Below are 27,796 nucleotides of genomic sequence, written 5' to 3'. Positions count from 1 at the left end.
CCAGCATTCCCAGGAGTCTCAGCCAAATGAGGCCATTTGGGTCCCCTGAGCCCTGTTTACTTCCCCAACTGCGCTTACTTCCCCAACTGCGCGCACACATCAGACAGTGGATCCAGGTATCCTGCAGTGACGGTGCAACAAGGTTCTCCCTCCCACGCAGTCCCTGCAGGACTAAACACAGACTGAGGGTACCCGAATTGGTATGGGTAGTGCTAACCTCTCCAGCCTCAGAAAGAAGCTCTGCCTGGGGAAAGGACAGGGTGGAAGTCATTAGAAATGATATTGGGGGCAGGGTGGGGGTGGCACACAAACCGAGGCTGTACAGTCCCTGCAGTCTCAGTACAGCCCCAGGGGACAGGCTTCACGACAGACCCAAAACTGCTGTGCTTCCGCCATTGAAATTCTAATACTGACTCATCTGTGCCCTGAGAGAAAATTGTGAGAGAATGATAGGGAGGTGGCCCCACAGCAGGGCCAGCTTGGCTTGGGTCCTGGGGCATGCAAGGTTCAAGGCCTAGCTTTGGAACTAGTTTCTTAGCCATGAGATCTCTGAGCAAAGCTGTACTGATGCTCTCTCTGTCCAGGAAGCCATGATGCTCTGGTGGGAACACAACCATTCAGATCATTAGATAGACCGTCATTGCTAATATAGTGCAGGGCATTTAGTAGGTGCTCAGCAAATGCTTAGTCAACAAATGGTGATTTTACGCACCCCATCTACTCTGTGCCCGGCAACAAGCCCACACATAGTAGGTGCTTTAAATAATTGTTTTGTGGATGGATGGATGGTTATGCCTTTCTCCTCTATGCCCTTCTCTCTATGATCGCTATGCTACTTTTGACTTAAAAATTTCCAAGAAATACAAAATATAGCCAAGTGTAGTATCTTATGTCCGTAATCTTAGCACGCAAGAAGCTGAGGCAGGAGGATTACCTTGAGTTCAAGGCCTACAGTGAGAAACTCTGACTCAAACAAGTTTATCGAGTGATGTTTATACATGCCCTCATAGTATAAACAGCATTTTTAGGAGGAGCCAGATAACGCTGACCTACTTGGCAGGTAAGTATGGTGTGCCAAGTTGATCCTGTGCTGTCTCCCTCCTCCCCCATCCTGTCTTTTTTGGGAATTTGGTTCCCTCCAGAGTCCCAAGGGTAGCACTGCCATCTCATTCTTGTTCCAGCGGGAGGAGAGGTAGGGTCAGTGAGCTGCCAAGCTGAAGTTGGGTGACAGACAGGCAGTCTGCCTGTCAATTTGAGCTGCCCCCAGGCAGAGTGAGCACCACATTGCACTCTTGGTGCTGGAGAACGGCTGACTATTGATTAAAAAAAAAAAATGTCCCTCTGTGCTTTCCAAATTAAGACGACATTTAACTGAGTGCTTGCTGGCTCGCCTGCTCTGTCTGTCTCCCAGAAGACAGAGCCCATCTTGGTGGAAACTTGTTTCAAGAATGTCCAAAGCCTCAGCTTTGACATCTTGGCTGATGTCAAGAAATTTCTGTAACCTTCTTGTTCAGCACACCCAGTTCTGTCACCATCTGTACCGCCTCACTCAGAGCCTATCACGGGGAAAAGTGCTGGTGTCAGCGTGCTGGGAAGGGATGCATGATGCGGGGTACAGCACCAGTCCCCACCTCACACCCCTACTCTAACAAAACAGCATTGCCCAGGAGTTCTCTGGGTTCTGCAGGGAAGGCTGAGGGTGGACTCAGAGGGCTGCAGTGGTCCTTAGTCTTAGAGAAGCCAGAGTCCATGTTGGAAATCTGTTGACAGCACTATTCCAGCCCAAAGGAAACCACATCCCATCCTGGCTCGGCGTGCATTTTAGCTGTTCATAGATCCTGAAGCCCAAACATTCTTGGTTAAGAACCTGTGATGGAAGCCAGGAAGCTCACACATCCGATAACAACACTCAGGATGCTGAAGGAAAATTGCCAAGTCCATGGCTATACAGTTAAATTCCAAGTTAGCCTAGGTTACACCCACCCATACCCACCCTGCTAAAAATAATAAAAGTTAAAATGTAAGTGGCCAGAGATGATGGTACATGCCCTTCTTACTCCCTACATTCATTCAGCAAGCAGAGGCAAGCAGATCTTGGTGAGATCAAGCCCAGGTTGGCCTACCAAGCCAACCGGGGTTATGCAGTGAGACCCTGGTTTTGGTTTGTTTTTTGGTTTGTTTGTTTGTTTGTTTGTTTTGTTTTTGTTTTTTTCCTTTTGGTTTTTGGAAACAGTGTTCTCTGTGTAGCTGTGACTGTCTGTAGACTAGGATGGCTTCAACTCACAGAGGCCCTCCTACCCCTGCCTTTGTGTGTGTTGTGTGTGTGTGTGTGTGAGAGAGAGAGAGAGAGAGAGAGAGAGAGAGAGAGAGAGAGAGAGAGAAAAGCACCACCACTGCTTGTTAATACCTTGTTAACAAAAAAAAAAAAACAAAATAAAAACCCATTGTGATGTAGAATATTATATTAGATTCCAAATCCCTGACCACAGACCCTAGCTTTGCCACCAACTTGCTGTGTGGCCCTGTGCAAGTCACCTGTTGTTTCATCTTTCCATAGCCTTGGCTTTAAAATGAAGAGTTGAGACCTGACTGTGACTGTCATACACTTGGAAGGTAGAGTCAGCAGGATCAAGAGTTCAAGGTCATCCTCCACTCTCATGAAAAGTTGAAGTAGTGCAGCGTTCTGACTGCATGTGTACAATGAATGTTCATTGTCTCAGGACCATGCTGCAAAAACCTTTACATGTCCCATGTTTCCTTGGGAATCTGATGAGAGCTTTGTATCTTCTGCTCAGATGAAAATGCTTATACACCAAGTTCTGTCTGGTGTGCAGGAGTCCAAGGACTGGAGTTTTAGAACTAGATTGATGCAATGGTTTACTGTTTGGTTCTTCTGTTTTGTTTTTGTTTGTTTGAGGCAGTTTCTCTGTGTAACCCTGGCCATCCTGGAACTTGCACTGTAGAGCAGGTTGGCCCCAAACTCAGAGATCTACCCACCTCTGCCTCCTGAGTGCTGGGATCAAAGCATTTGTCACCACTGCCTGGCTTGGTTTAGTGTTTCTATAGATCAAGTCTCAGCTATGGTTCCGGCATTCCTAGGTCATCTCCCTACTCCATCTCTCCTCAGCCTGCAGATCCACTCATTACTTGTGGGGCCAGCATGCTCTATTTTTGTATTATCATCTTCAGATTCTGCTTTTAGACAGTAGAACTATTCCCCCGCCCCACTAAAGTTCTGCTGGAGCATCAACATAAATAAAAGGAAACTCTGAAGCATCTGTTTAGCCATTTATTCAGTCAGGTATCTACTCAACAAGTATTTCCAGTGTCATCTGTACCAGGCACCTGGCTAGACAAGCTGGAGTTCCTGCTTGCTTGGTTCTCGTAGCCCCTCAGTGGCCTGGGACCTGATGGCTCTGTGAACTTGCTTGACAATCACAGGTCTTATAAGATGACCCTGACCTGGAGTAAGGTGATCAGAGACCCAGACCTTGCCTCTGAAATGCTTAACTTCTTCAGGTCTCATACTCCTCATCTGTAAAATGGAATAACATCACTACATTCCAATGTGTGTGACTGTCACCAGCCCTAGGTGGGACCACAGCTGACCTGTCTATGGATGAGTCAAGAGCACTGAGCTCCTGAAGATGACAAAAGAAGCAGACAATATCTTCTCCCCCACCCCATGCTATCCTGAGCTAGCTGTGGCTGCTTGGAAATTTCCAGGATCAAAAAAAAAAAAAAAAAAAAAAAAAAAAAAAAAAAAAAAGCCTTGGGAAAATATTAGCTATTTCTTCGCTCGTCCTGGCCCTGAAATGCAGGCTGCTGTCAGTATGGATTTTCTGGTTCCAGTTCACACACCATCCTCTGGGGGCCTCAGTTCACAAACCCAAGCCTGCAGGTAGAGAAAGACTTCCCCAGATGGGGTGTCAGGTAAGACTACTGTATGCACAGGAAGGGCTGCTCCCTGGAAAGGAAGGGGCTGGGACTGGGCAGATGCAAGTCCCTTTTACCCTATGCTTGTAAGTGTGGACTCATTCGGACCTGGGTGCCTTCTATTTGCAAGTCTTCTTAAAAAAAAAAAGTCATCTCAAAGACTTTTCCTTTTCCATTCCTTGGTTTGCAACCTAGTGCCATGGTTGACAGCATGGGCTTTGGTGTTGGGCCAGTCTGAGCACAAATCCTGGGTCTGCCTCTACTCCCTTCTCAATCTTGGGGAAGGCTCTCAATGTTTCCAAGCTTCATTCCTATGAAATGGGTATGAAAATACTACCGACCTAGCATTGGGCAGGGGATCAGGGGATCAAATTAAAGCCTAGTGCCTGGCTCATATAAATACTCTATTTACAGTCTTGCTTTACTAACGTCCTGATTTTCTAGCTGGGAAGCATATTGTTGGATAACATAGTAGAGTGGGGTCAAGGACACACATGTCCATCATCTGCGTACCTGTCACTGTGAACCAGTGTGACCCACTCCTGTCATGACCCAACAAGAGTTTCATGCCAGGAATTCGATGACAAACAGCCCTCTCTCTGGTACTCTGTCCTCCCTTGTGTGGCGTGTAAACAGGAGAATGTGCTACAGGTTTCCCTTTGCTAGTAGGTCAGAATGCATTGCCTGGCTCCCCCAAGAGCCTGCCCTCAGCCTTCAGTGTCCAGTGAGGCCATCCTTCTGCTTAGGATACTACACTCTGTGGTACCTGTTGTTCCTGAGGGCCACCTCTTTACACTCTGTATGTGTTTTACCACAAACTCCTAGGAGAGAAACAAGCTGCCCCTGTTGTCCAGAAAGCTCAGCCACCCAGACCATTACAAGGTCTGCTCTAGTCAGTTGCTTGTTAGTCCCGGGCTCCTGCTTCCTCTGTGAGGAACAGCATAGCATCAGTTACCCTAAAGTTAGGGATATTTCTGGCCAGTGAATTCCACAATTTTAGAAACCAGCTTATTCCCTGAGATCCTCAAGACCCGAGTGCCCTAACATTTCCCAGGGGACCCAGGTCCTGGATCCAAAGACGTCGAAACCAAACATGTTCATAGATTCCTGCCACAGCCAAGTCTGCTCTCAGCTGCTTTCTTCCTACCCAGCTGTGCTTCTGAGCCCGAACCCCCACTGGTGGCTAGGTCCAGACTGAGGGTCCTCCCGCACACCGAGAGCCTCCGCAAAGCTGCGGTCGCAGCTTCCACAGGCACAGTGTGCTGCTCCAACAACATCTCCAGCAGTGAGCTCATCTCTGAGACGAAAGTGCTGGCCAGGCGCGTGCCTGTTGGGCTTAGCTCAGGCCCTGGTCCGACTGTCTTGCCGAATGTCTGGAAGGTTCTCGGTTCCTCTGACGCTGCAACATCAGGGGAAGACAAATTGTCTCGGTAATTGGTAGTGAGGGGCAATGACAGTCTCGCCACCCAGGCTGGGTCAGGGGGACTCAGCTTGTCCAGGGCTAGACCTGTAGAGGAAGGAGGGACACGGTGAGGGCCAAATGCACAGAAGGGCAGGGAAGCCAGGCAGGGTGGGGCTAGAAGCAGAACAAGAGCAGTGGACAAAGAAGGAAAGGGAAATGGTGGGGAACACACCACAGTGAGAAGGGACCGGAAGGAAGAGGCCCTGACAGGCAAGCTCCCTGGGCAGGAAAGCTGCTGACCAAAGCAGCCGGAAGGGCTTAGTAGGAAGGAGACATGAGGACTGATAGAATTAGCCTGTTTCAGGCTTGCATGGAAGGACACCTATGGTATCCCAGCACCAGAGAAACTGAGCCAAGAGAGTCACATTAAATTTGAGGTCAAGCTCATCTGTGCTTCAGGTTCCAGGCCAGCCACAGCTGCATAATGAGACCCCACCTCAAAAACCAAACAAACCCGAAAGAAATAATGACCACCTATGAACTGCTCATATGCCAAGAAATTGCATAATTATCTCATTTCACCTACTCAAACCCTTGAGGTCAAGAGTCTTTTTTTGTTTTTTTGTTGGGTTTTGTTTTGTTTTATTTTTGTATTTTTGAGACAGGGTTTCTTTGTATAGCCTTGGCTGTCCTGGAACTCACTCTGTAGACCAGGCTGGCCTCGAACTCAGAAATCCACCTGCCTCTGCCTCCCAAGTGCTGGGATTAAAGGCGTGTGCCACCACTGCCCGGAGAGGTCAAGAGTCTTATCTAGTAGGTAACCAAAACTAGGTTGGACTTAGGTTTGGTGACTTTGAAGCACCTGGTAGTCCCTAACTCTACCCACTCTCTGGAAAGCATGCTTGTTTTGGGTGCTCCTGGGGTCTGCCTCTGGAATTCCTAGGGCTGCCAGGGCCTGCTTTGTCACCACCTGGCCCAGAGTACCTCACCCTCATACTGTTACTTTTCCAAAGACAGGAAATCCTGGTCTAGTGTCCAGCCAAAAAGGGGCTGCCCGCCTGGGAATGATCCTGAGAAAGGGACAGGGCAGCAGTAGCAACAGTGACAGCCTGGTGTTTGATGCTTAAGAAAAAACCTGTCCCCTAGATTCTCATGCCACACACATTTCTCATTTTCCCAACAGAAAATCCTGTCTCCTGGACATATACCCAAAAGATGCTCCAACATATAACGAGGACACATAGCAGCCTTATTTATAATAGCCAGAAGCTGGAAACAACCCAGATGTCCTTCAACAGAGGAATAGATACAGAAAATGTGGTACATTTACACAATGGAATACTACTCAGCTATTAAAAACAATGACTTCATGAAATTCTTAGGCAAATGAATGGAACTAGAAAATATCATCCTGAGTGAGGTAACCCAATCACAAAAGAACACACATGATATGCACTCACTGATAATTGGATATTAGCCCAAAAGCTCGCAATACCCGTGATACAATTCACAGACCACATGAAGCTCATGAAGAAGGAAGACCAAAGTGTGGATGCTTCAGTGCTTCTTAGAAGGGGAAACAAAATACTCATGGGAGGAAATACGGAGACAAAGTGTGGAGCAGAGACTGAAGGAAAGGCCATCCAGAGACTGCCCCACCTGGGGATCCATCCCATATACAGTCACCAAACCCAGACACTATTGTGGATGTCAAGAAGTGCTTGCTGACAGGAACCTGATATGGCTATCTCCTGAGAGGCTCTGACAGAGCCTAACAAATACAGAGGCAAATGCTCGCAGTCAACCATTGGACTGAGCACAGGGTCCCCAATGGAGGAGTTAGAGAAAGAACTGAAGGAGCTGAAGGGGTTTGCAACCCCACAGGAAGAACAACAATATCAACCAACCAGACTCTCCAGAGCTCCCAGGAACTAAACCACCAACCACATGAAGGGACCCAGGGCTCCAGCTGCATACGTAGCAGAGGATGGCCTAATCTGGCATCAGTGGGAGGGGAGGTCCTTGGTCCTATAAAGGCTGAATGTTCCAGTGTATCGGGATGCTAGGGTGGTGAGGCAGGAGTGGGTGAGTGGGTGGGGGAACACCCTCATAGGAGCAGGGGGATGGAGAATGGGCTGGGGGTTTCTGGGATGGGGACTGGAAAAAGGGATAACATTTGAAATGTAAATAAGGAAAATATCTAATAAAAAAAGAAAATACAAATGGTCAATAAATATTTTTAAGTCTTATCAGAGAAAAAAAGAAAAAAAAATCCTGTTTCAAAAATAATAATTCTAGAAGCTAGATGTGTTGGCACATGCCTGTAATCCCAGCACTCTGGAAACTGAGGCAGGAGGATTACTGGGAGTTCCAGGATAGAATAAGCTACACATAAAGTACTAGGCCAGCTAGGACTACATAAGATTCTTCCTCAAACAACAACAAACAAACATGAATTCCAGCCCTGGCAGCAAAGGCCAAGAGAGAGAGAACAAATGTTTATGGTGACCAGTGTTTGTTTCAGGCTAGTGGTTTTAAATCTGTGCAAGAAGAGACGCTGGAAGGAAATAAGGCAAAATGTTAACTGAAATTCTCTGGGCACAAATGATCTGTCTTTCTTGTTTGTTTGTTTGCCTGTATTTCCTACATTAGCAGAATGCTACTTTTGCAATGTGAAAAGGTTATCCAGGGTGCAGCTCGTCATTTGTTTGGATTAGTGAATGATCCCCTGGTTCTTGTCTTCAGTTTTGGACTGTACAGGATAGGAGACTCCCCCGCCCTTCCCCAGCCTGGGACTTTTAGTGAATGTTTGTTATATGAGAACAGCTGGAAAATGGTATGAGTTCCCTGTGTAGTCTTCACTATGGCTTCAGTGAGTTTATAGCAGCTAGTAAAATAGTCATCATTACCTCCCCAGCCACCGTGTGTGTGTGTGTGTATGTGTGTGTGTGTGTGTGTGTGTGTGCATGTGTGTATGTGTGTGTACGTGTGCACGTGTGTTTGTGTGTGTGTGTTTGTGTGCACGTGTGTGTATGTTTGTGTGTATGTGTGTGTATATGTGTATGTGCATGTATATATATGTACGTGTGCACGTGTGTATATGTGTGTGTAGACTACCAGAAGTCAACATCAGATGTCTCATTCCATTCCCTTCTTTGTTTTTTATTTTTTAATTTAATTAATTAATTAATTAATTTTTGAGATGAGATCTTACTTTGTAGCCCTGCTTGGCCTGGAACTCCTGAAGTAGACCAAGCTAGTCTCAGGCTCACAGATATCCACCTGTCTCCACCTTCTGAGTACCGATTCTCTCACTAAACCCGAAGCCCATCATTCAGCTAGGCTGGCTACCTAACAAGCATCAGGGATCCTCGGCCTCTGCCTCCCTGGCACTGAGATTATAGATGCACCCTCACGCCAGGCTTTTACATAGGTTTTAAGGAATCCAAACTTAGGTCCTCAAACTTGTGTGGCAATCGTGTCACCCCCTGAGTCACCATAGACCCATCATCATCACACCCTCATTAGGTTTTTTTATCTGATGAACAAGTCCCCAGTCCTAAGCACACCCCTCAGTAGCCCTGGGGCATCCAGTTCTGGAACAGCAAAGTCTTTCCCACCCTCTTTTTTCTTCTTCCGAGGCCACTTTGCCTGATGCCCTCTTTGCTGTGGGGAGGCAGGGCAGGTCAGCCTTTGAGCTCGTAGGTTCTAGCTACAGCCGGTCAATGATAGAATTCAGAACAGTAGTCACCAACCATATGTAGGTACTGAGCCCTTGAAGTGTAGATGGTATAACTAAAGACTCAATATTTCATTTTATTGAATTTCACTTCATTTAAACTTAAAGAGCCTTATGTGGCCAGTGGCTATCATATTGAGCAGCACAGCTTTAAAATTTAGAGCCATGTCGTCTATGTTAATAGCCATTAGCTGCATGACCCTGGGCAAATTATTAAACACTCTTGACCATCAGATATTTTTTCTTTATGAAATGAGGATAATGAATAGCCCCTTTCTCTTCATATTTTCTCCAGAGAAACTTACAATAGGTGGCTTGCACTTAAGAAGCACTCTGTCAATGCTAGTTATGGTGTTTAGCCCCAGAAAGGGCAAAACCTGCCATGCCTCGAAGCCAGATGAAACCCTCAGAAAGTAAATCCACTGCACAAACAGGACAGGTGGTCAGGGTAGCGCGTGTCACCTAAAGGAGGGAGATCCCACTGAAGATGCTTGGCTGGAGGAGTCTCACATTAATCCATATTATTTTTTGTTTGGTTGGTTTTTTTTTGTTCATCTTTTGTTTTGGGGGACAAGGTTCCTCTGTGTAGCCCTGGCTATCCTGGAACTTATTCTGTAGACCAGGCTGGCCTCAAACTCACAGAGATCCACCAGCCCCTGCCTTCCATGTACAGGGATTAAAGGTGTGTGGCACCACAGCCTGGTCCATATTATGTTTATTGTTAAAACTAATTGCTTTGCTTTCCTCCTATTGATCATTTCTTTCTTTCCTTCTTTTTTTTTTTTTTTTTTTAAAAAAAACAACAGGGTCTTAAATAGCCCAGAGTAGGCCAAAACTCATTGTGTAATGGAGGAGGACATTAAGCCTCTGACCCTCCACTCCCAAATTCTGCTATTACAAGTGTGTAGCAACAGGCCCATTTAATACAGTGTTGTGAATGAACCTAGGGACACTCTACCAAAACAAAACTAATTGGTTTTTCTACCAAAAAGGTTTTTTTTGTTTTTTTTTTTTTTGTTTTGTTTTGTTTTTTAAGTTTCAATTAGCACCTTAAGGAGTTGCCTCCTTTCTGGAGGGAAAGGTTATTTAAATATGCCGAACACCACAGTGCAGTTGAGTTGCTAGTGCCCAGGTTTGAGCACCCCAGCTAGGACTGAGGATTTTGGGCAGGCCAACTTCCTGAGCCTGTGTGTACCTGTACCCTGCACTTGATAGTGTGTTCCCCCAGAGGATAGTTTGTAGGCTTTCCTGGTGCTGGGCACACAGACCAAGAACTAAGTGACTGTTCACTCAGCAATGACCCAAAGTCGAGCCTCCTTCTATGTTATTCTCTTTCTTTTTTTAATTTTCAAAAGATTTCTTTATTCTGTTTTACATCTATGAGTGTTTTACCTGAGTGTTTTGTCTGGGCATCATATGTGTACCTATTGCCTGTGAAGTTCAGAGGAGGATATTGGATCCCCCTGGAATTAGAGTTACAAATGGTTGTGAGCGGTCATATGGGTGAATCCAGGTCCTCTGGAAAGGCATCCGTGCACTTTTTTTTAATGGTTTGTTTGTTTGTTTGTTTAATGTATATGAGTATACCACCATTGCTGTCTTCAGACACACCAGAAGAGGGCATCAGACCCTATTACAGATGGTTGTGAGCTACCATGTGGTTGCTGGGAATTGAACTCATGACCTCTGGAAGAGCAGTCAGTTCTTAACCACTGAGCCATCTCTCCAATCTGTTCATTATTCTTAACAATGATTTAAAAAAAAATAAAATAACCTGGGGGCTGGAGAGATGGCTCAGTGGTTAAGAATACTGGCTGCTTTTCCAGAGGATCTGGGTTCAACTCCCAGCACCCACATGGCTGCCCACAACTGTCTGTAACTCCAGTTCCAGGGGATTCAATACCCTCACACACACAAATGTGCAGGCATAAACACCAATGCACATAAAATAAAAATAAATAGCTATGAAAGGTAAAAAACTCTGATCATTAAACAAAGAAAAGCTGGCTATGTGGCTCATGCCTGTGATCTCAGTACTTCACACTGGGAAATTGAGGCAGGAGAATTTCTAAGAATTCAAGGTCAGCCTGGGCTACATATTGACAGAGTGAAACCCTGTCTTAAATAACTATGCCTATTACCATACAACTAAGTGAGAAAACAGATAAATAACCACTTTCTGAGACTGCAAGGCAAATAAAATGCTTGCCACACCCCTCTCTACAGTGGACTGGAGCAGAATTCTGCAGCCTGGGTGCATGAGAGGATGCTGGGCACAGAGACACCAGGGTGACCCCAGGGCATCCCTACCTGTATTAGGGTCCAGCAGGTTTGACAGCTCTTCTTCTAGAAGTCGCTTTACAGAAAGGTCCTCCCCTGGGCTCGGGGGCCCTTCTTCCAGGTCAGGTTCTGCTTGGCCACCAGGCCTGACACCTAGGCCATCTGTGTCTGAAATGGTACCCCTGTGAAGAAATCCAAAGGGGTTTCAAGTGAGGAATTTCCACATAACTGTCTGTCTGGCAGTGTTTATCATCTATACAAGGAACTAGTAAATAGCCTGGCTTACAGAGTCAGGGTGAGCTGGATCTTACACTCCTGAAGACTGTTTCCTCTAGAATGAAATGGGAATAATACATAGTAACTTTCATGGGGGGTTGTAAAATGAGACTTCGTAGGTAAAGGGTTTAGCACAGTGCCCTGCAACAGTGTAACTGGCAGGCACACAGAAGAGAAATGAAGCCCTTGGTAGTGTTGCTCACTACTGCCCCCTCACACCTCCGATGAGTATAGCACAGGACCGCATTAAGTAAACTTCAGTCAACTTGCTCCTCTACTCTGCACCAGCCAGGCAAGGCTTTTTTGCTTTTCTTGTTTTTTATTCTCTTGTCAAGTGTTCAGAACATGGCCTGGCACACACACGGATGCTTGACAAACATATTCCAGGAAGAAGTAGCTTCCTTCATACCAAAGCCACATCTCAGAGCAAAGAAGCAGGTGTGTGGCCTCATATCTACATCTGCTCCCCAGCTTCCTGGCTTAACATGGGGCCCCTATGTCTCACTGATCCCCAGGGCCTCTGACAGGCACTCAGGAGGAAGTTCATTTCTACAGGTGAAAAGCCTCCCCACATCCCCTAAGACCCATGAGTCCTATCTGCTGTTTGTTGTCCTCATTCCCCACTGTGACCCTTGCTGCTACTGTTAAGAGATCAGCTAGGAGGTAGCAGTCTGGAGGTGATAATGCAGATACCTTACACCAGGTGCAGGCGCTGGGAAGAGTCATTCCCATTTTACCAGCGAGGAGATTTTTGCAGCTTGCCTATCCCCCTTCCCCGCCCTTGTTGACTAAGTAATTAAGCAAGAATTCAAATCTAGACTCATGACTCTGGAATGTATGTACTATTAAGGCTCTGGAAAGCACACCAGAAAGCAAAGGCCTTTAAAGCTGCCCCTCTGACCTCCTATCCCAGCTCCTGCCCCAACCCCCCCACCCCCAGGCAAGTAGATAGCAATCTAGAATTCCTTTCCCAAAGTAGGTCATAGAAACTAGAACTCTATCCAAAGCCAACCCCTAAAACCTAAAAACAGGACTTGAATCCCACCTTACTTTCTGTGTAAGAGTTGTCAATAAAAAAAAATTCTCTGAGCTGCCTAGCTTGACTGCAGGTTATAAGTCCCTCGTTCCAGAAAAAGCTCCTAGCCCATACCTGGAAGCAAGAAATGCTTGGTGGATCAGTCAAGAAGCTATGCAGATAGGCCTTGCTGGGGCTCCCTACTTGGTCTAAATTTCCATTTGCTCATACTCTTATCTAATTATATTTTCATATGTATCCCTGCAATGCTGAACCCAATCTTAAAAATGGATCTTTGGATCTTCAGTCTCAAGGCTTCTGTATCACATAAAATTATGATTTAAAAAAAAAAAATTGTAACAGGGTCCATGAGGTAGATGCCTTAGTGGCTAAGGGTACTTGTCACCAAATCCGATGACTTGAGTTCAATCCTTAGTACCAATGTGATGGAAAGAGAAAGCAAACACCTCCATGTGGTCCTCTACCCTCCTCATACACACTTCCACACACTCATATGCAAAATAAATGTAAAAGAATTTTAAAACATTTTTATGGCTTTTCTCTTGCTCACTGGCCTATTACGAATCTATTTCCACAGGCTCAAAAGTTGAGCCTGCAGAAAGAAAATCCATTTCTCCATTGTATAGTGAGGAGTCGGATTTGATATCCTTCTTGAGGTCTCTTCAATTCCAGGACTGCCCTAAGGGCCACACCCTCACATCTACATCCTGATGTGGTAGGCCAAGAGAAAAAAAGGAGAAAGTTACAGATTTCAAACCAATCAAGTAATCAGGGGACAGATAGTCAGAGGTAAGAGATGAAGTAATTTCCTTAGTGACACTGGGACTTATAAATATCATAAATACAGTGGCTCCAGGACGGAGCTTCCAGAGTGGGGGATGGGTGCTCTCTGCCACAAGTACCCCCTGGGCTGGGTTCCTAGGGTGTGCTTACCCTTTCACACCTCACCAAGGCTGTAGGGAGGGTGTCTTAGGGGCCAAGAGGGGACTGTGTTGTGGGTGCTACGTGCTGCTTACCTGCTGCTGCCGGGCTTGGCCGAATATTTATTTCCTCGGTGGTTTGGTTTGGGCTGGAATTGGCCCTGATGCAGCAAGGACAGCAGCTGGGAGATTTGCTACAAGACAGGAAAAATCTGTTGACTCCACACAATTCCGACCCTGCACGCTTCCTCGCCGGATGTTTCCCTCAATGCTGGTGCTTTCTTTTTATAGTTTTTCCTCTGGCTTCAGATGCTTCTGTGATCAAATAGGGGGTTGGAGGGAATGGACCTGTATGACTGAGTAAGGGACCTGGGGGAGGGTGCTTCCTGGCTTTGTCTGTCACTGCAAGCCTTGGGCAGCTGAAGGAGATAGCCTGGAGACCCTTGAAACCATCCACACAAGCTCATTCCCTGGAGTGGCTGGTGGACTTTGAGGGTCGGAGTGAAAAAGGTATTTTCTGATCTGATGGCTGTTACTTTGATAAGGATTATCTCCGAACTGTATTCAAGCATTCTGGCCAATTTGTGTGGGCAATATGGACGACTGCATTATATAGAGAAGAAATGGTGTCATTTCACCAATTCACTTATTCACCTGTCAATCAATGGCCACGTATTTAAAAGCATTTGTGCCAGGCATAGTGTTTCTGTGGGACTTGTGAGAACAAGAAAGGGGACCCCCACCTCCCGCCGCTTTGTCTCTGGAAGTTCATGGTTTACAAGGAAGGCTGGGGAAGGGTTGGTGGGGGAAGGATGACAGAGACTGTATTTGAGTGTTGGGAAGAGGTGAGGTCTGTAGGAACAGAGGTCTCTAACTTATTTTGGAGCCGGCAGCAAATAGGGAGGCACTGCTGAAGAAATTATCCATTTGCTTTCTGTCCTTTGAGACCGGATCTTACTATGTATGCTGTGCAGGCTAGCCTTGAACTCTCACCTTAGCCTCCTGAAAGGCTGGAACTACAGGCATGTGCCACCAAACCTGGCTCTCAGGCAACTTGACAAATGGTTTTTTTTATTATTATTATTATTTTTTATTCTGGCTGTGCGCCAGGAACTCCTGCTGAGACCCAAGGCTCCCCTCAGGAAGTCTGCCAGAGACTAGGGGGTCTAGACATTAACAGAAGATGGCTTCTGTTAAGAGCCAGAAAAAAAAAAAAAAAAAAAAAAAAAAGGAAGTTTCAGAAGGTGAAAGAAGAGGGGATTGTCTAGATGTCAGCCCTATACCCCGAGGTCCTGGAGAGAGCAGAATCAGACCTTGTCTTGGCAGACTGCATTCTCCTTGTGGTCACTAGCTTGGGAACTTTTAGGCAGATTTTGAGATCTACTGAGACCCGACTTAGTCGTCTCTCGTCTCTGAAGTGGGTTCGCATCTCCACAGCATACTAAAAAATCTCCTGCAGACTCAGGGAACTAACCCCTAAAAATGCTGCTTCTCTGCTGCCAGGACTGGAGTTTCACTCGACTTGGGAAAGTCAGGGTCCCATAGCCTGCCTCGGGTAGAACCTGCCCCCTACCAGGCCCAGAAGCCCTTAAAAGGAAGACACCTGCTACCTTTTACCCAGGTAAATCTAACCTGAAGGGCCACACCCCGTGCTGCATCCGGGTATTCGGAGTCACTTCACAGTTGGAACCCATATTCTAGAGTTGGACTTGGGTTCACATTCTAACTCTGTTCCTGCCTTACCTCCCATCTCCATAGCCCTAGAAATGTACACATGGCATCTAAACAAGGTTCCTCTGCAGTACAGGAACAAGACTGAGGTCCCGTGGTGCTTATATTTCAATGAGCCAAGGCACCTGACTCACTTGTTGATGGAACCTGTAGTAGCACTTAGTAATTACCTGGTGACAACTAATCTCATTTGCGCCACACAATAGCTGCAGGAAAGAGACACCATCCCAAACATTTAAAGAGATGGAAGATTAGGTTCATAGTCCTCACAGCAACAAGGCCTGGAACTTGAACTTAGATCTGACTTTATTGAGGGACTGAACTGTCATAAAGACATGGGCGTTGGGCATCTTACTCTCACCCTCCAACTGATTCCACGTGAGTACCTTCCTTTCCATCACTTTAGTGTGTCGTGCAGAGTGTCTGCTCTCTACTCTCAGTGTCCAGTGGTATGGCATAACAGTTCGTTCAAAAAGCAACTGATGGATGAATGAGAATGAATGGCTGTAGCTTCCTCTGGGTTTGCAGGGAGCCTCAGGGTAAAGATTCCTAGGAGACTAGCTAACCACCCCTAGGTGGTTTCCTGGAAAGGGGGCTGGGAAGGAAGCTGTGTCCTTGCTCCATGAGAAAAAACCTGAACTGATTGTCTGGTCCAGCAGAAGTGTGTCTCCAAAGCACAGGCTGGCACTGAGAAAACTCCCAGGGTGTCAGAGAAGCATTAAGGGCTATGTTAAGCACTATCCCTGAGAAGACCTCCCGTTTGTGTTTAGTAAACCCGGAATCGTTTGTGTTTAGTAAACCCGGAATCGGGGAAACAGATGGTCTCTCATCATCCCATTAATCCTCCCCTCCAGGGCAGTAGAGACTAAGTAAGCTTGGCTTTATAATCCCATTTTGTAGATGAAGACAATGAGACTCCACTGTTAAAGGTCATTCCCTATGTTCTGCAGTCCTCAGCTGCTGTGTTTGAACTTGGATCTGCCTAGCTAGAAGGGTTGTTTCCACTGTGTTGTTCTGTGAGCCCAGCACATAGACCTTTGGAGTCTTAGGCAAGTCACATGCTTCCCCTGGAGCCTGTGGCAGTGGTAAGTAGGCCTGACTCCTTTACAGGGAGGTTGCCTAGCCAAGATGGAGCAGCTTTGTAGCAGGATGGAGAGGTGCTTCCTGGAGGTGATAGTACTTATTTCCTAAGCGTGTACCACAGGACAGACAGACACAGTTGTCCAGGCATCGCTGGCATTGATTGATTCATTTTGTTTTTATGCAGACTTGGGAGAAGCATGCTAATAAAGTAGATACCTTCAGTGGATAGGCTGAGTAACTTCTCTATGAGCCACAGGTGAGAAGAGGTAGAGGCAGGATTTTAGACTTAAACCTGAGTCTAAGGTTTGTATTCTTAATCACTACCTTTGCCAAGCATGCATTAGCACATTGCATGAATTAAGTGGCCTGATCCTCAGGACAGTTCTACAAGGCACATACTTCTCACTGACATATCTATCTCACCACTAAGGAAACTGAGGCTCACAGACAACTAATTAGTCTAGGATCACATAGTGATCCTGGTCACTGTGTCCTTAACTTCTGCATCACCATGTGCTAGGTGAGTCTAAGGATGAATATGGGAAACAAGGGTGTCTAATGCTTTTAGTGGTCTAATTCTTCTGGGAGAGGGGTGACCAGAAAAGTGCTGCCCATGCCAGAGGTACCTGGACAGGAGGAGAATCCCCAGCAGGCTCCTCCACAGAGTTCCGTTCCGCAAAAGCAGCCACAGAGAGCCGAACCAGGCTCCTCAGAATCTGATGAGGACCGGACTCTCCTCTAGGAGACACTTTGCCATTGAGATTCCGCTGTCGTCTTAGGGTTGCAGAGGATGCTGGTGGGCTCTGTGGGGCCTCCTCACTGCCTTGGTCACCAGTCACCCTCGATATGGGGCTGCCAGGCACCTTCAGAGGCCTTAAGAGTGGCTGGCGTAAGGCAGGTGGGGACTCAGGAAGGTTTAGGTTCTCCCGAGAGGCATTCCTCTGCCTGGGATGGTTGAAGAGAAAGTTGAAGGTGTCCTGCAGTACCTCCTGGCTCTCAGCCAGTGCTCCCTGGTTGCCTTGGTTACGCAGGGTCCTGTATAGCGTTGGTGTGAGGTGGAAGGGGGCCTGCAGGCAGGAATCCCAGCCAGCCTCCATCAATGTCTCCTTATTGGTATCCTTGTGAGATGACCTAACTTTGTCAGTCTCATCCTCCTGGGCCCTAAGCATAGGCACCAGGTGGATATCTGCCTTCTGAATGTGTTTCTGGGGCCTCCTGGGCTGATGGCGGTATGTTGACTCAGCTTCTCGACAGTTGTAGGCCCCATTATCCTTTTTCTCTGTCCAGCAGATGGACACGAACAAAGCCAAGATCAATCCAAAGATGGCTAGCAATGCAGCCAGGCAGATCAAAGCCAGCGTTGGTGTGTTCAGAACTCCGGGCTCATGAACAGAGTCCCTTAGGTGGTCCACACTGGTGACAAACACGACCTTCAATGACATTTGGGTCTGCAAGGAGGGGCTGCCCTGGTCCTCTACCACTATCCCCAGGTCCCACTGACTCCCGATGAGGCTGCTGGCATTGGTGACATTAATGAATAGCTGCCCCAAGGACGGGCTAAGGACAAAAAGATGAGCATCATTCCCACTTTGAATGCTGTAGAGGAGTTCCCCATTGGCCCCCGAGTCTGCATCCCTTGCCACGATTGTCACCAAAAGAAAAGACCAGGGGCTGTGGGTAGCCTTTGGTGATGTACTAGTACCTACTGGATCCATGCCACTGGGATTCTCAATGGGCAACAGAAGGTGGCCCGTGGAGGCATTCACAAGCACCGAAAGGGTGGCTCTGCCTTCGCTGAGCGCAGGCTGAATCACTTCTGGGGCATTATCATTGGCATCCAAAAGGCTAACCCACACCGAGATGCTGGATGTGAGCTGGGGTTGCCCTCTGTCCTCTGCTATCACCTGGAACTCGAAGCCTGCCATCTGTTCATAGTCCAGTGACCTCTGAGCAGTGACTTCTCCTGTTTCAAAGTCAATAACGACTAAGTGAGAAACGGGGGAGTCCTTGATACGGTATGACACTTTTCCATTACTGCCCAAGTCAGCATCATGAGCTTTGAGCGTGATAAGGTGAAGAGAGGGTGGGTTGTTTTCCCAAGTGGAGACCTCATACTGGCTCTTCTCAAACACAGGGGCATTGTCATTGACATCACTGACCTGGATTTGGAGCTCCTTCTTAGCTGATAAGGGCTGGGGTCCTTGGTCTTGAGCAAACACGGTGAGAGTGTATATGGGCCACTGTTCTCTGTCCAGTGTGGCATTGGTGAGCAGCATGTACATGTTGCCGTTAGTCCTTTTCAGTCTGAAATGGCCCAGCTCTTGGTTCAGCCAACAGTAGACTAGACCATTGTGTCCCGAGTCCAAGTCATTTGCACTGACAAGAGCAATGAAACTGTCCCTGGGAAGATCTTCTGACACCAGGGACGTCTGGGAGGCCCATGTGATATGGATGCTTGGGGCATTGTCATTGACATCCAGAACTTTGATGACAACTTTGCAATGACCTGGGATGGAATTGGGACCCAAGTCCCTTGCTTGGACATCCACCTCATAGGCAGGGTTCTTCTCGTAATCTAGGGGTTGGCGCAGAATGATCTGGCCTGTCTTGGCATCTACACCAAAGGTATTCATCACCTCTGGGGACACATGCTTGCCAAAGAAGAACTCTACCTCCCCATTGGGTCCTTGGTCTGGATCCGTAGCAGTCAGGTTTATGAGAAGAGTACCAGGAGCAGTGTCTTCTGGGATTTCTAGTGCTAGTGAACTCTCAGCAAACACTGGACTATTGTCATTGGAATCCAGGACACTGACCTTGACCACACTGGTACCTGACTTAGGGGGATTCCCATTGTCATAGGCAGTCAGCACCAGATCAAAATATGAGTGGACTTCCCTGTCCAACTCCTTCACCACCACAAGCTCTGCATGTTTGGTCTCATCAGGGCCCACAATAACATCCAGGGCAAAGTGTTCACTGGCAGACAGGGAGTAGGAATATAAACTGTTAGGACCGGTGTCTTGATCAAGAGCCCTGTCCAAGGGGATTCGTGTGTACAGGGAGGCACTCTCAGAGATTTCCAACTCCTGCTCATCTTTGGGAAACTGTGGCTGGTGATCATTGATGTCCAGCACCTGAATTTCCACATGAATTAGAGCAGAAGCCCCTGTGGCAAGCACATCAAAGGACACCAGGCAGGGATCTTGCTGCCGACATAGCTTCTCCCGATCCAGCCGGCCGGAAGTGCTAAGCAGGCCGTCCTCAGAGTTCATCCGAATCGGCAGTGCCTGAGGCAGCTGCAGAATCTGGAAGGCATCCCCTACCTTCCCACGCCTCTTCTCCACTCCTGGTTCTTGGGACAGTTTCCCTATCACTGTGCCAGACGGCACTTCCTCTGTCACTTGGAACTTCACTGTGACAGTGGCCATCTCCTGACAATCCCCCGAAATGAACAAGTAGCTTCCTGGCCCTAAGAGCCCGAGCAGGAATGGCAGAAGTAGCATCATGCTTACCGGAGGGAGGACTGGACTGGAGTTTTCCAAAGGCAGGCCTCGTCCTCCAGTAGTTCCTGAATGGCTCGGTCAGCCTGGATCTCCCACTTCAGACCTGCTGGTACAACTCTGTCCCATAATTAGAAGATGCTGTAAGAAGCAGCATTCCCAAGCAAGGCCATCTTCGTGACAAATGATCTGAGAGGTCCCAGAACAGATAAATCGCTAGAAGAGATTCCTGCACCACAGCAGCACCAGCTGGTCCACTTAGCAGTGATGGGCAAGTACCGGTCTGAGAGAGACTTGACCTAGTAAAGCAGGATGTAGGGATTTGACTTCCAAACAGTTACTAGACGGGGGAAGCAGAGAAGCAGCTTTTTCCTATGGAAACCCCACCTACAGGAAAAGGGAGGGCTGGGAGTTTCAATGGCAATTAGAGAAAGAGCATTTCCTGTGCTGAAGAGGATGAGGCCAGGGCTCCTGGGACAGCTGGATGAGAAGGTGCTGTCCATGCAGCAAGGCAGCCAATGAGGGACAAGCACTCACTGCGTAGAGCAAAGAACTTGACCTATGCTGATATCCCTCTAGGGCACGGCAGGCTCCCCGTCTCTCTACTTCATCTTTTTGTACTTGCCTGCCTCTCCCATTCTTCTGCCTTCTGCCCCTGTCTTTTTCCAACACTTGCTGGACCCTCAACTTTGCCCCCATGCTTGTCCCTCTGAAAAGCAGCTGTGATTAGTACAACAACCACAGAAGTGAAATGCCGTGGGCTCAAATGCTGACTTTGCAATTTGTCACAGGGTCTGGGGGGGGGGGGGGAGGGGCACAAATGACTTAACCTCTCGGAGCTTCTACTCCTCCATCTTCAGTGAGGGGTGGGGAGCAGAAGCATTGTCCTCTCTGCAGGAAGCTGCGAGGCTTGGATGAAATGATGTTTACAATCCCTTGCCCCGGTCCTGGTCCCGGTCCCAAATCAGAAAGGACAATGTTGGTGGGGCAAGGTTACTGCAGTCCCCACAGCCCATCCCACCTGTGGCTGGAGCTCACCTTAGCCATGGGGTAGTTTTTGTTCACACAGACCCTGAAGGTGCCAGTGGCACTGCTAGAAGCTGTAAGGACCAGTCTGATCTGACTACAAGGCTCCCTCCCCCTCCTTTCCTGAGATCCTTGAGAGCTCCATTGTTCTCTGCATCTGGTCCAACTTGAGTCCCTGTCTGGGGAACCCCGAGCCTTTCTTCCTCTGTCTCAACCTTTTCACAGTTCCTTCTCCCACACCTTCCTCTCTCTTTCATCTGACTTTCCTCCAATTCTTCTCACCACACTTTTGTTTATGAGAGTCCTAGGAACAGCAGCTGCCTTGCTGCCTCCACTCCCACCCCAAGACTTAGGTGACCTCTCCCTCCCATTCACCTTCTCTCTCAGGCAGAGAAGGGGCAGGTAGCTTACATGGCCTCTTGACTTCTGCTTTCCCCCTCAGTATGTTGTCTCCAGTATTCATCCAGCCTTATGGCCTAGCCTTATGTAAACTTTATTCTGAAGGTCTGTAAAGCATTTGAAAGGGTGGAAATTAAGGTCAGCTTCCCAAAGATGGGTGTCTGTTGCTGAGTCCTTGGGGCCAACGATGCCCCATTTGGACACAGTGACACCACTCAAGGCTTGTTGGCATGGAGACCACAACAGTCAGGTGGGGGTGGCTGAGAGCTAGCCACTTGCGCTCCTTCCCCTTCCCTTTGCCCTTTCTTTCCATCTATCCTGCATTTCCCTTCTGTAGTTTGCTTACTGGACTTATTGAGTCTACCAAGCCATGGAGAGAGTCCTGAGTCTATGGACCATTTCCTATGACCCAGCATCTTGTTCATCCAGAGCTAAGATAGACCAGACAAGGGGAGGGGAAAAACAAGGAACAAAACCAGAAAGGTAAAGGCATAAATGGCTTCACATTTGTATATGAGCCATTAAACCTGGATGAACAAGATGCAGCCTATACAAGAAAATCCATGTGGTCCCCTCAGAGCACAGGAACACAGCCCTCTGATGACAGCATACATGATGACTTCACTGTCTGACCCTTATTCATCCTACTACTACGCCAGGCAGAGAAGAGACTATGACCCCAAAGGGCTTCCAGTCAATGTGGAAATAGGGGAAATGAAAACGTGATCTCAGTGTGGTGGCTGTGGCCTGTGGCCTGAGAGTCAGCAGCAATGCCTCGGGGCAGGGGCTCCTTGGTGGACAGGAGTAGTTCACTAAGGCAAGGGAAAGAGCAAAGAAAGGCAAAGCAGACCAAGGAGGCAGACTGGGCAGAGACCCCGAAGTGGACAAGCTGCTTCCTAGCACTGCATCTGGAGGCTGTATGAAGATGGGACCAAGGTCACGAGATGATGAAAGGCCTGGATTCCCACAGAAAGGACCTACAACTTGCTCTGGAGAAGAGCTTTGGGAAGAAATCAGCCATGACTTGCCAGCTGATGTCTTGAGTGGTTTACTTATGTCCTCTCATTTCCACCCAACAGCTAAGTCATCAGGCTAATAAAGAAGCTGAACACAGGAAATTTGTCCAAGATCCCACTGTTTTGCCTTCCAGAAAGCCTCCTTCAGCTGCACCCGGGAAGGCAGCAGAGAAAAGGGAGGCCATTGAAAGTCTGCAGGAGGGAAAGCTTGCATGCAGAAAATGTTTCCAAACTGGCAGTGTTTCCAGAATGCCATCTGGTGGCCAAAGGCAGAGAACAAAACAGAAGCACAGAGGGGACAGTCCCCAACCCAGGAGGGTTCATAGAGCTATGCCGAACAGAAGAACATAACCAGAAAAGATAACACAAACAATAACACATCTCTTAATAGATGAGCCAGCCTGGGTGTGGTGGCACATGCGTGTTATGCCAGCAGTTGGGAGGTAGAGGCAAAATGATCAGGAGTTCCATGTTATTCTTGGCTACATAGCAAGTTGGAGGCCAGCCTGGGCTACATGTGACTCTGTCTCAATATAGCAACAATGGCATAAGTTAACTAGTGCCCAGAAGAATGGAGTTCATGATTTTATGTGTTATTTATACTTTTGAAAAGAGATTGCTGTAAATACATAGCAATGCTATATAAAATTATATATAATAAATGTGTGTTCAAGCATGCACATGTGTACTATGACCACAAATACAAAAAAAAATGGACTCACATCATGAGACTTTGAATGTGTATTGCATATGTGTTTTGCTGTTATTGCTTTGTTTTGGTTTTGGGGTTATTTTTTAAGACAGGGCTTCAAATAGCTTAGGTTGACCTTGAACTCTCCACTCATCCATCCAGCAAAGGATGACCTTGAATTCCTGCTCCTACCTCTACCTCCTGAGCATTGAGGTTACAGAAGCATGCTACCATTCACAGCTTGTTATATGTGATTTTGTTGTTTGTTTTTCTAAACAAGTTTTCTCTGTATAGGCCCAACTATCCTGAAACACACAGTAGACCAGGCTAGCCTCAAACTCAGAGATCTACCTGCCTCTGCCTCCCAAGTGCTGGGATTAAAGACATGGTGTATGTGTGTGTTTAACTGTTGTTATGTGTTTGTTTTATCGGCATTGGTGACATGAAGCGAAGCCGCCCCTTGAAAGTCCCAAAGGTTTATGAAACAAGACATCAGACTGTTCACAGTGATTGTTTCTGGGAACACAGCCTCCATTTTGTCCTTTTCTCTCCTTCCTTCTTGCGGGTGAAGCTGACCGTCAGCAGCAGGCTGTCAGAGGATGAGTGGAGCTGTCACTGGAGTTTGTCCAGAAAGACTTCATTTCTTTGAATTTGGAAAAAAAGTTTGGAAGGAGACGTGGTAGTGTTTGAAATAGGTTTAAAACAGCTGAGCACAGCCTCCTTCAGGTCCTAGAGATTTTAAGACGAGGGTAGATTAAGGCTGGTGCTTGATGTCTTTGCTCACCCCGAGCCTTGAGCCTTGGCCAAAGTGAGGCTCTAAGAAGCGAAATGAGGAGGGTGAGGACCAGAGGATCTTTTCAGAGCACTTGGAACCCCCAGGGCTCACACTGGTGAGACACAGCATTGACAGGACAGCCAGAGAAAGACTAAGCCCATCCACTCAATATAGACATTCTGGTCTGGCTCTCTGCTTTGTCTCTTCCTGAGACTGCCCTCTAAGTCAGCTCCAAAGAGGCCTGGAAACGTTGCCCTCAGGATCATTTCACTCACAATGGTGGTTGGGCAGACCTTGTTGAAGTGAGAGCCAGGAGTCTTGATTAGGAGACTCGTCTTCGTTATTCTGGGTACTTGCTCCTGGCGTGGTACTTTGGGACTTTCCTAGGACAGGTGACAAATGTCAAATCTCACATCGTGGCATCTCTTTCTAGACAAGTACAGGAAGAAAAATGGACTTTTCAAGGAGAAACTTGCCAAGATATAGGACTTCTCAAGAAACGAAAAGGTGTTCTGTCTCAGAAAAGAGCCAGAGTCCTCAAAGGGGCCCCACCCGGGGCTGGCTTGGAAAGCTTTGTGAAATGCCAGAGGCAGGAGAAGAAAAGTGTATTTCTCCTTTCCTAGTCTGCCAAGAATGACTCTTTAATTTCTAGCTCAATTATCACTCTTTCTAGAAGGCCTCTACTTTCAGATCTTGGGGGCAGGGCTTGGGAGTTTGGTTGGATCCCTTTTCTGGAGAGACTGTGATGTCGTCTATGGAATAAGATGAAAAGAGTAGCAATGAAAATTGAAGAAGTTACAGTGAGAGGGCACTAGGGATGACAGGCAGGAAAAGGACATGATGTTAGGACTTTGGAGAAGTTGTACCAAACTATGGACCTTCTTCATGATCTTTAGGAAGAATGCAAAAAATAGATTGATGGTATTTTTAAGTGTGCTCTCTCTCATCCCAACTTTCAGGGGGGGAAGGCACTAATTTACTTCTCTCTCTCTCTCTCTCTCTCTCTCTCTCTCTCTCTCTCTCTCTCTCTCTCTCTCTCTGTCTCTCTTTCTTCTTCTTTTGGATTCTCCAGAGTTCCTCTGTGCAGCCTACCTGTTCTGGAACGCACTCTGTAGACCAGACTGACCTGATTAACCGTGCCTGCCTCCAGCTCCAGGTGTGGGCCACCACTGCCAGGCTTCATTAACTTGTTTCAGTTCTGTTTTTTGTTTGTTTGTTTGTTTGTTTGTTTTTGTTTTTGTTTGTTTGTGTTGTCATTGTTGGTGTTACTGTTTGAGGCAGGCTCTCAATAACTCAGGCTGGCCTTGAACTCCTGGTCTTCTTGCCTCATCTCTCAGGTCCTGGGGTTACTTGTGTCTCTGCTCCAGATTTATAGACTTCAATTCTGATATTCTACAGGTGACTCTGCATGCACCCAATCTCCACCCCAGCCATACTGGGAACTCTGGTTAGTTTCTCAGAAGCGGCAGCAGCCTTATAGAACCAAATTCTACAACCAACTCCAGGAAGTGAGGATGTTTCCCTATTCAGTATCCTCCAGGTCACCTTCTTTCCCAATACCTGTCTCTTGGCTTCCCTGACCTCTGTGGTCACCTGGCTCTGTCTCCACATTCTGCACAATTCTCTGCTTCTCAGACCCCACTTTTGGCTCTCCTTCCTTATGGCCCCCAGGTGTAGCATGTCCCCCAGCTACTGTCCTCAACCCTCTGAGCATTATTGGCTCAGATACAGATGGCTGGACTTGGCATAGGAAAATACAGGTTGCCCAGTTAGGTCTGAATTTTAGATAAATAGCGAATATGTTTTTTGTTCCAAGTACTTTTACTCAACAGACCTGCTAAAAAATAATGTTTGCCTTTAGCACAACTTTCTTCCTGTCTCCCTAACCCCCCAGAATTCTGGACTACACAGTGAATTTGAAAGTGTATCAGTAAACACAAAAATCAAATGCATTGACTGGGAGCATCATCTGCACATGAATATTCATAAGCTGACTCTGTTGGTTGGCCTTGTTATACACTCAGCATTTCTGGGTCAGTCTGGGATCGAACTGTTCTCACACTGAAAGAACCAGCCCAGAGGAAGCCTGGATCACATTCAGTCATTAAATCATTCAGGCACCCAATCATTCATTTATTTGATAGAATTCAGCATGTTCTTCTCTGTTTACAAGGTCAATTTTTTAGGGGGCAAGGGAAATGGCTCAAGTTGACCCACATTTTCCCTCTCTCTGAACCTGGGGTTTGGGTTGTTTTTTTTTTTTCTTTGTATAGAATATAGTCAGCTTAATCCTCTCCAGAAAGGATCTTGCAAGTAGGAAAAGCAAGCCTTCCCATCTTACATAAATTCTCATGGGGCTTCCCTTTACAAGTTTTTGACAACTAGGAGTTGAGCCTGGAGCTCTGAGAGAAACTGCCACACACTGATCTATGATGGCAGCTGCTGCTAAACCTCACCCTCCTTCCTCTTCACAGAACCATGCTACCTTGAGGTTACAAAACTCTTCTCACTCTTATTCAAGGGAATAATAATAAAATGCCAGGTTGCAAGTATAAACACAACCGTTCTGTGCCTATTATTATAATCAAATTTTATCTTGCATCCAAAGTACAGGAAATACTCCATGCTGCCAGCCACCTGAAGCCTCTGTAGAGATCTGTCTTTATGTCATCCTGGGATGGCCCATGGGATTGTTTGGACAGCACTGATCCAGTGGGCCAGTCACACCAGTGATCTTTTTTTTTTTTTTTCTTACAGAGCCAATTGATCACTTTATTTGTGAAAAGTGTTGAGTTGGTCCAAGCGTGGCCCTGGAGATGATGATGGGTACTCAGGACTCTTACTGTCCAGGATCATGGCTTCCCTCTGTTATTTACCCTGTCAGAGACAATAGTAAACTAATGATCTTTTCCATAATCAATTCCTCAGCTTTGGGACTTAGAATTTAGTTCCATGGTAGAGTGCTTGCCAGCAAGCACAAGGCTCTGGGTTCAGTTCTAGGCTCAACAACAACAACAACTCTCAGCTTTAAAAAAGGGTGAAGGGGCTGAAGACATGTCTTAGTGATTAGGAGCACATTCTGCTCTCATAGAGGACTGGAGTTTGGCTCACCACATCTGTGTTAGCGGTCTTACAATCACCTATAACTGCAGTTCTGATGCAGTTTAGGATCTGACGCGTCTGGTCTCATACGTATGTACTTATGTGTACCTACTTACACACACACACTCTCTCTCACATAATCGAAATTTAAAAAACTAATAAAATAGGAATGGTGACAGCTAGGTTGATGATGATGAACATGGCAATGACTGCATGTCGAGCTGCTGGATGTTTAGCTCAGTCAATACACAACAGGACCTAGTGCATGGTTAGGATTCTGTTAATTATTCATAACAGAGTTATTTGAACGTTTCTGTTTATCAATTTATCATTGGTTTGTTTCATTTTGTTTTTAGAATGAAACCGCCATTAAAAAAATAACAATCAAATTTTCAGATTCCCTTAAGATCTACATACATGGTGAACAAATACAGTGACAAGCTGTGTCAATGGTAAGAGCTGGGTGTATTAGTTGACTTTCTAATGTATGTGAAAACACAATCCATCCACTCTTGCATCCTTTGTGCCTCTAAAGTCAGAACCACATAGACACTGCTAAGGTCAGCTGCCAGCTTGGATGGACCTTGTCTTCTTGAATCACATGGGCAGAGATTTTATTCAGCTGTGTTTTAGGAGCAGAAAAGGGACTCAGGCTCTTGTGCAAGTTGGAAGCTTAGCTGGGTGTGGCTTTGCCCTGAGGTGCCCATCCCCTTATTTCCACTGCGGAGTCTGAGGCCTCTCCTAATCCCTTTGCCTCTTTTAGCACAAGCCTTGGCTGTAGCTGAGTCTCTTCTTCTTCCTCTTCAAACTGTGGGCTTTGTATTTCTCTCTCCCTCACTTGCTCTTTTTTTTTTTTAGACCTGTATAGTAGTTAGTAGTCACTA

The 27,796-nt window shown here is 46.9% G+C and overlaps 1 protein-coding gene across 1 annotated transcript; it reads right to left on the bottom strand.

Moving 5' to 3' along the window:
* Positions 1-3,736: 3,736 nt before the first annotated feature.
* Positions 3,737-20,261, bottom strand: Pcdh12 (protocadherin 12). The gene is made up of 4 exons (XM_034518688.2): positions 17,030-20,261; positions 13,686-13,783; positions 11,388-11,539; positions 3,737-5,443 (listed from the first exon to the last, which is right to left on the bottom strand). Exons 1-4 carry the CDS (start codon positions 19,907-19,909, stop codon positions 5,034-5,036), a joined length of 3,540 nt encoding a protein of 1,179 aa, XP_034374579.1. The 5' UTR covers positions 19,910-20,261; the 3' UTR covers positions 3,737-5,033.
* Positions 20,262-27,796: the final 7,535 nt, after the last annotated feature.

Source organism: Arvicanthis niloticus, chromosome 14 (assembly GCF_011762505.2).
Source record: "Arvicanthis niloticus isolate mArvNil1 chromosome 14, mArvNil1.pat.X, whole genome shotgun sequence".
In the NCBI taxonomy this organism is placed as follows: Eukaryota; Metazoa; Chordata; class Mammalia; order Rodentia; family Muridae; genus Arvicanthis; species Arvicanthis niloticus.
The sequence above is the reverse complement of the archived record's forward strand: the minus strand, read 5'-3'. Positions and strand labels throughout refer to the sequence as shown.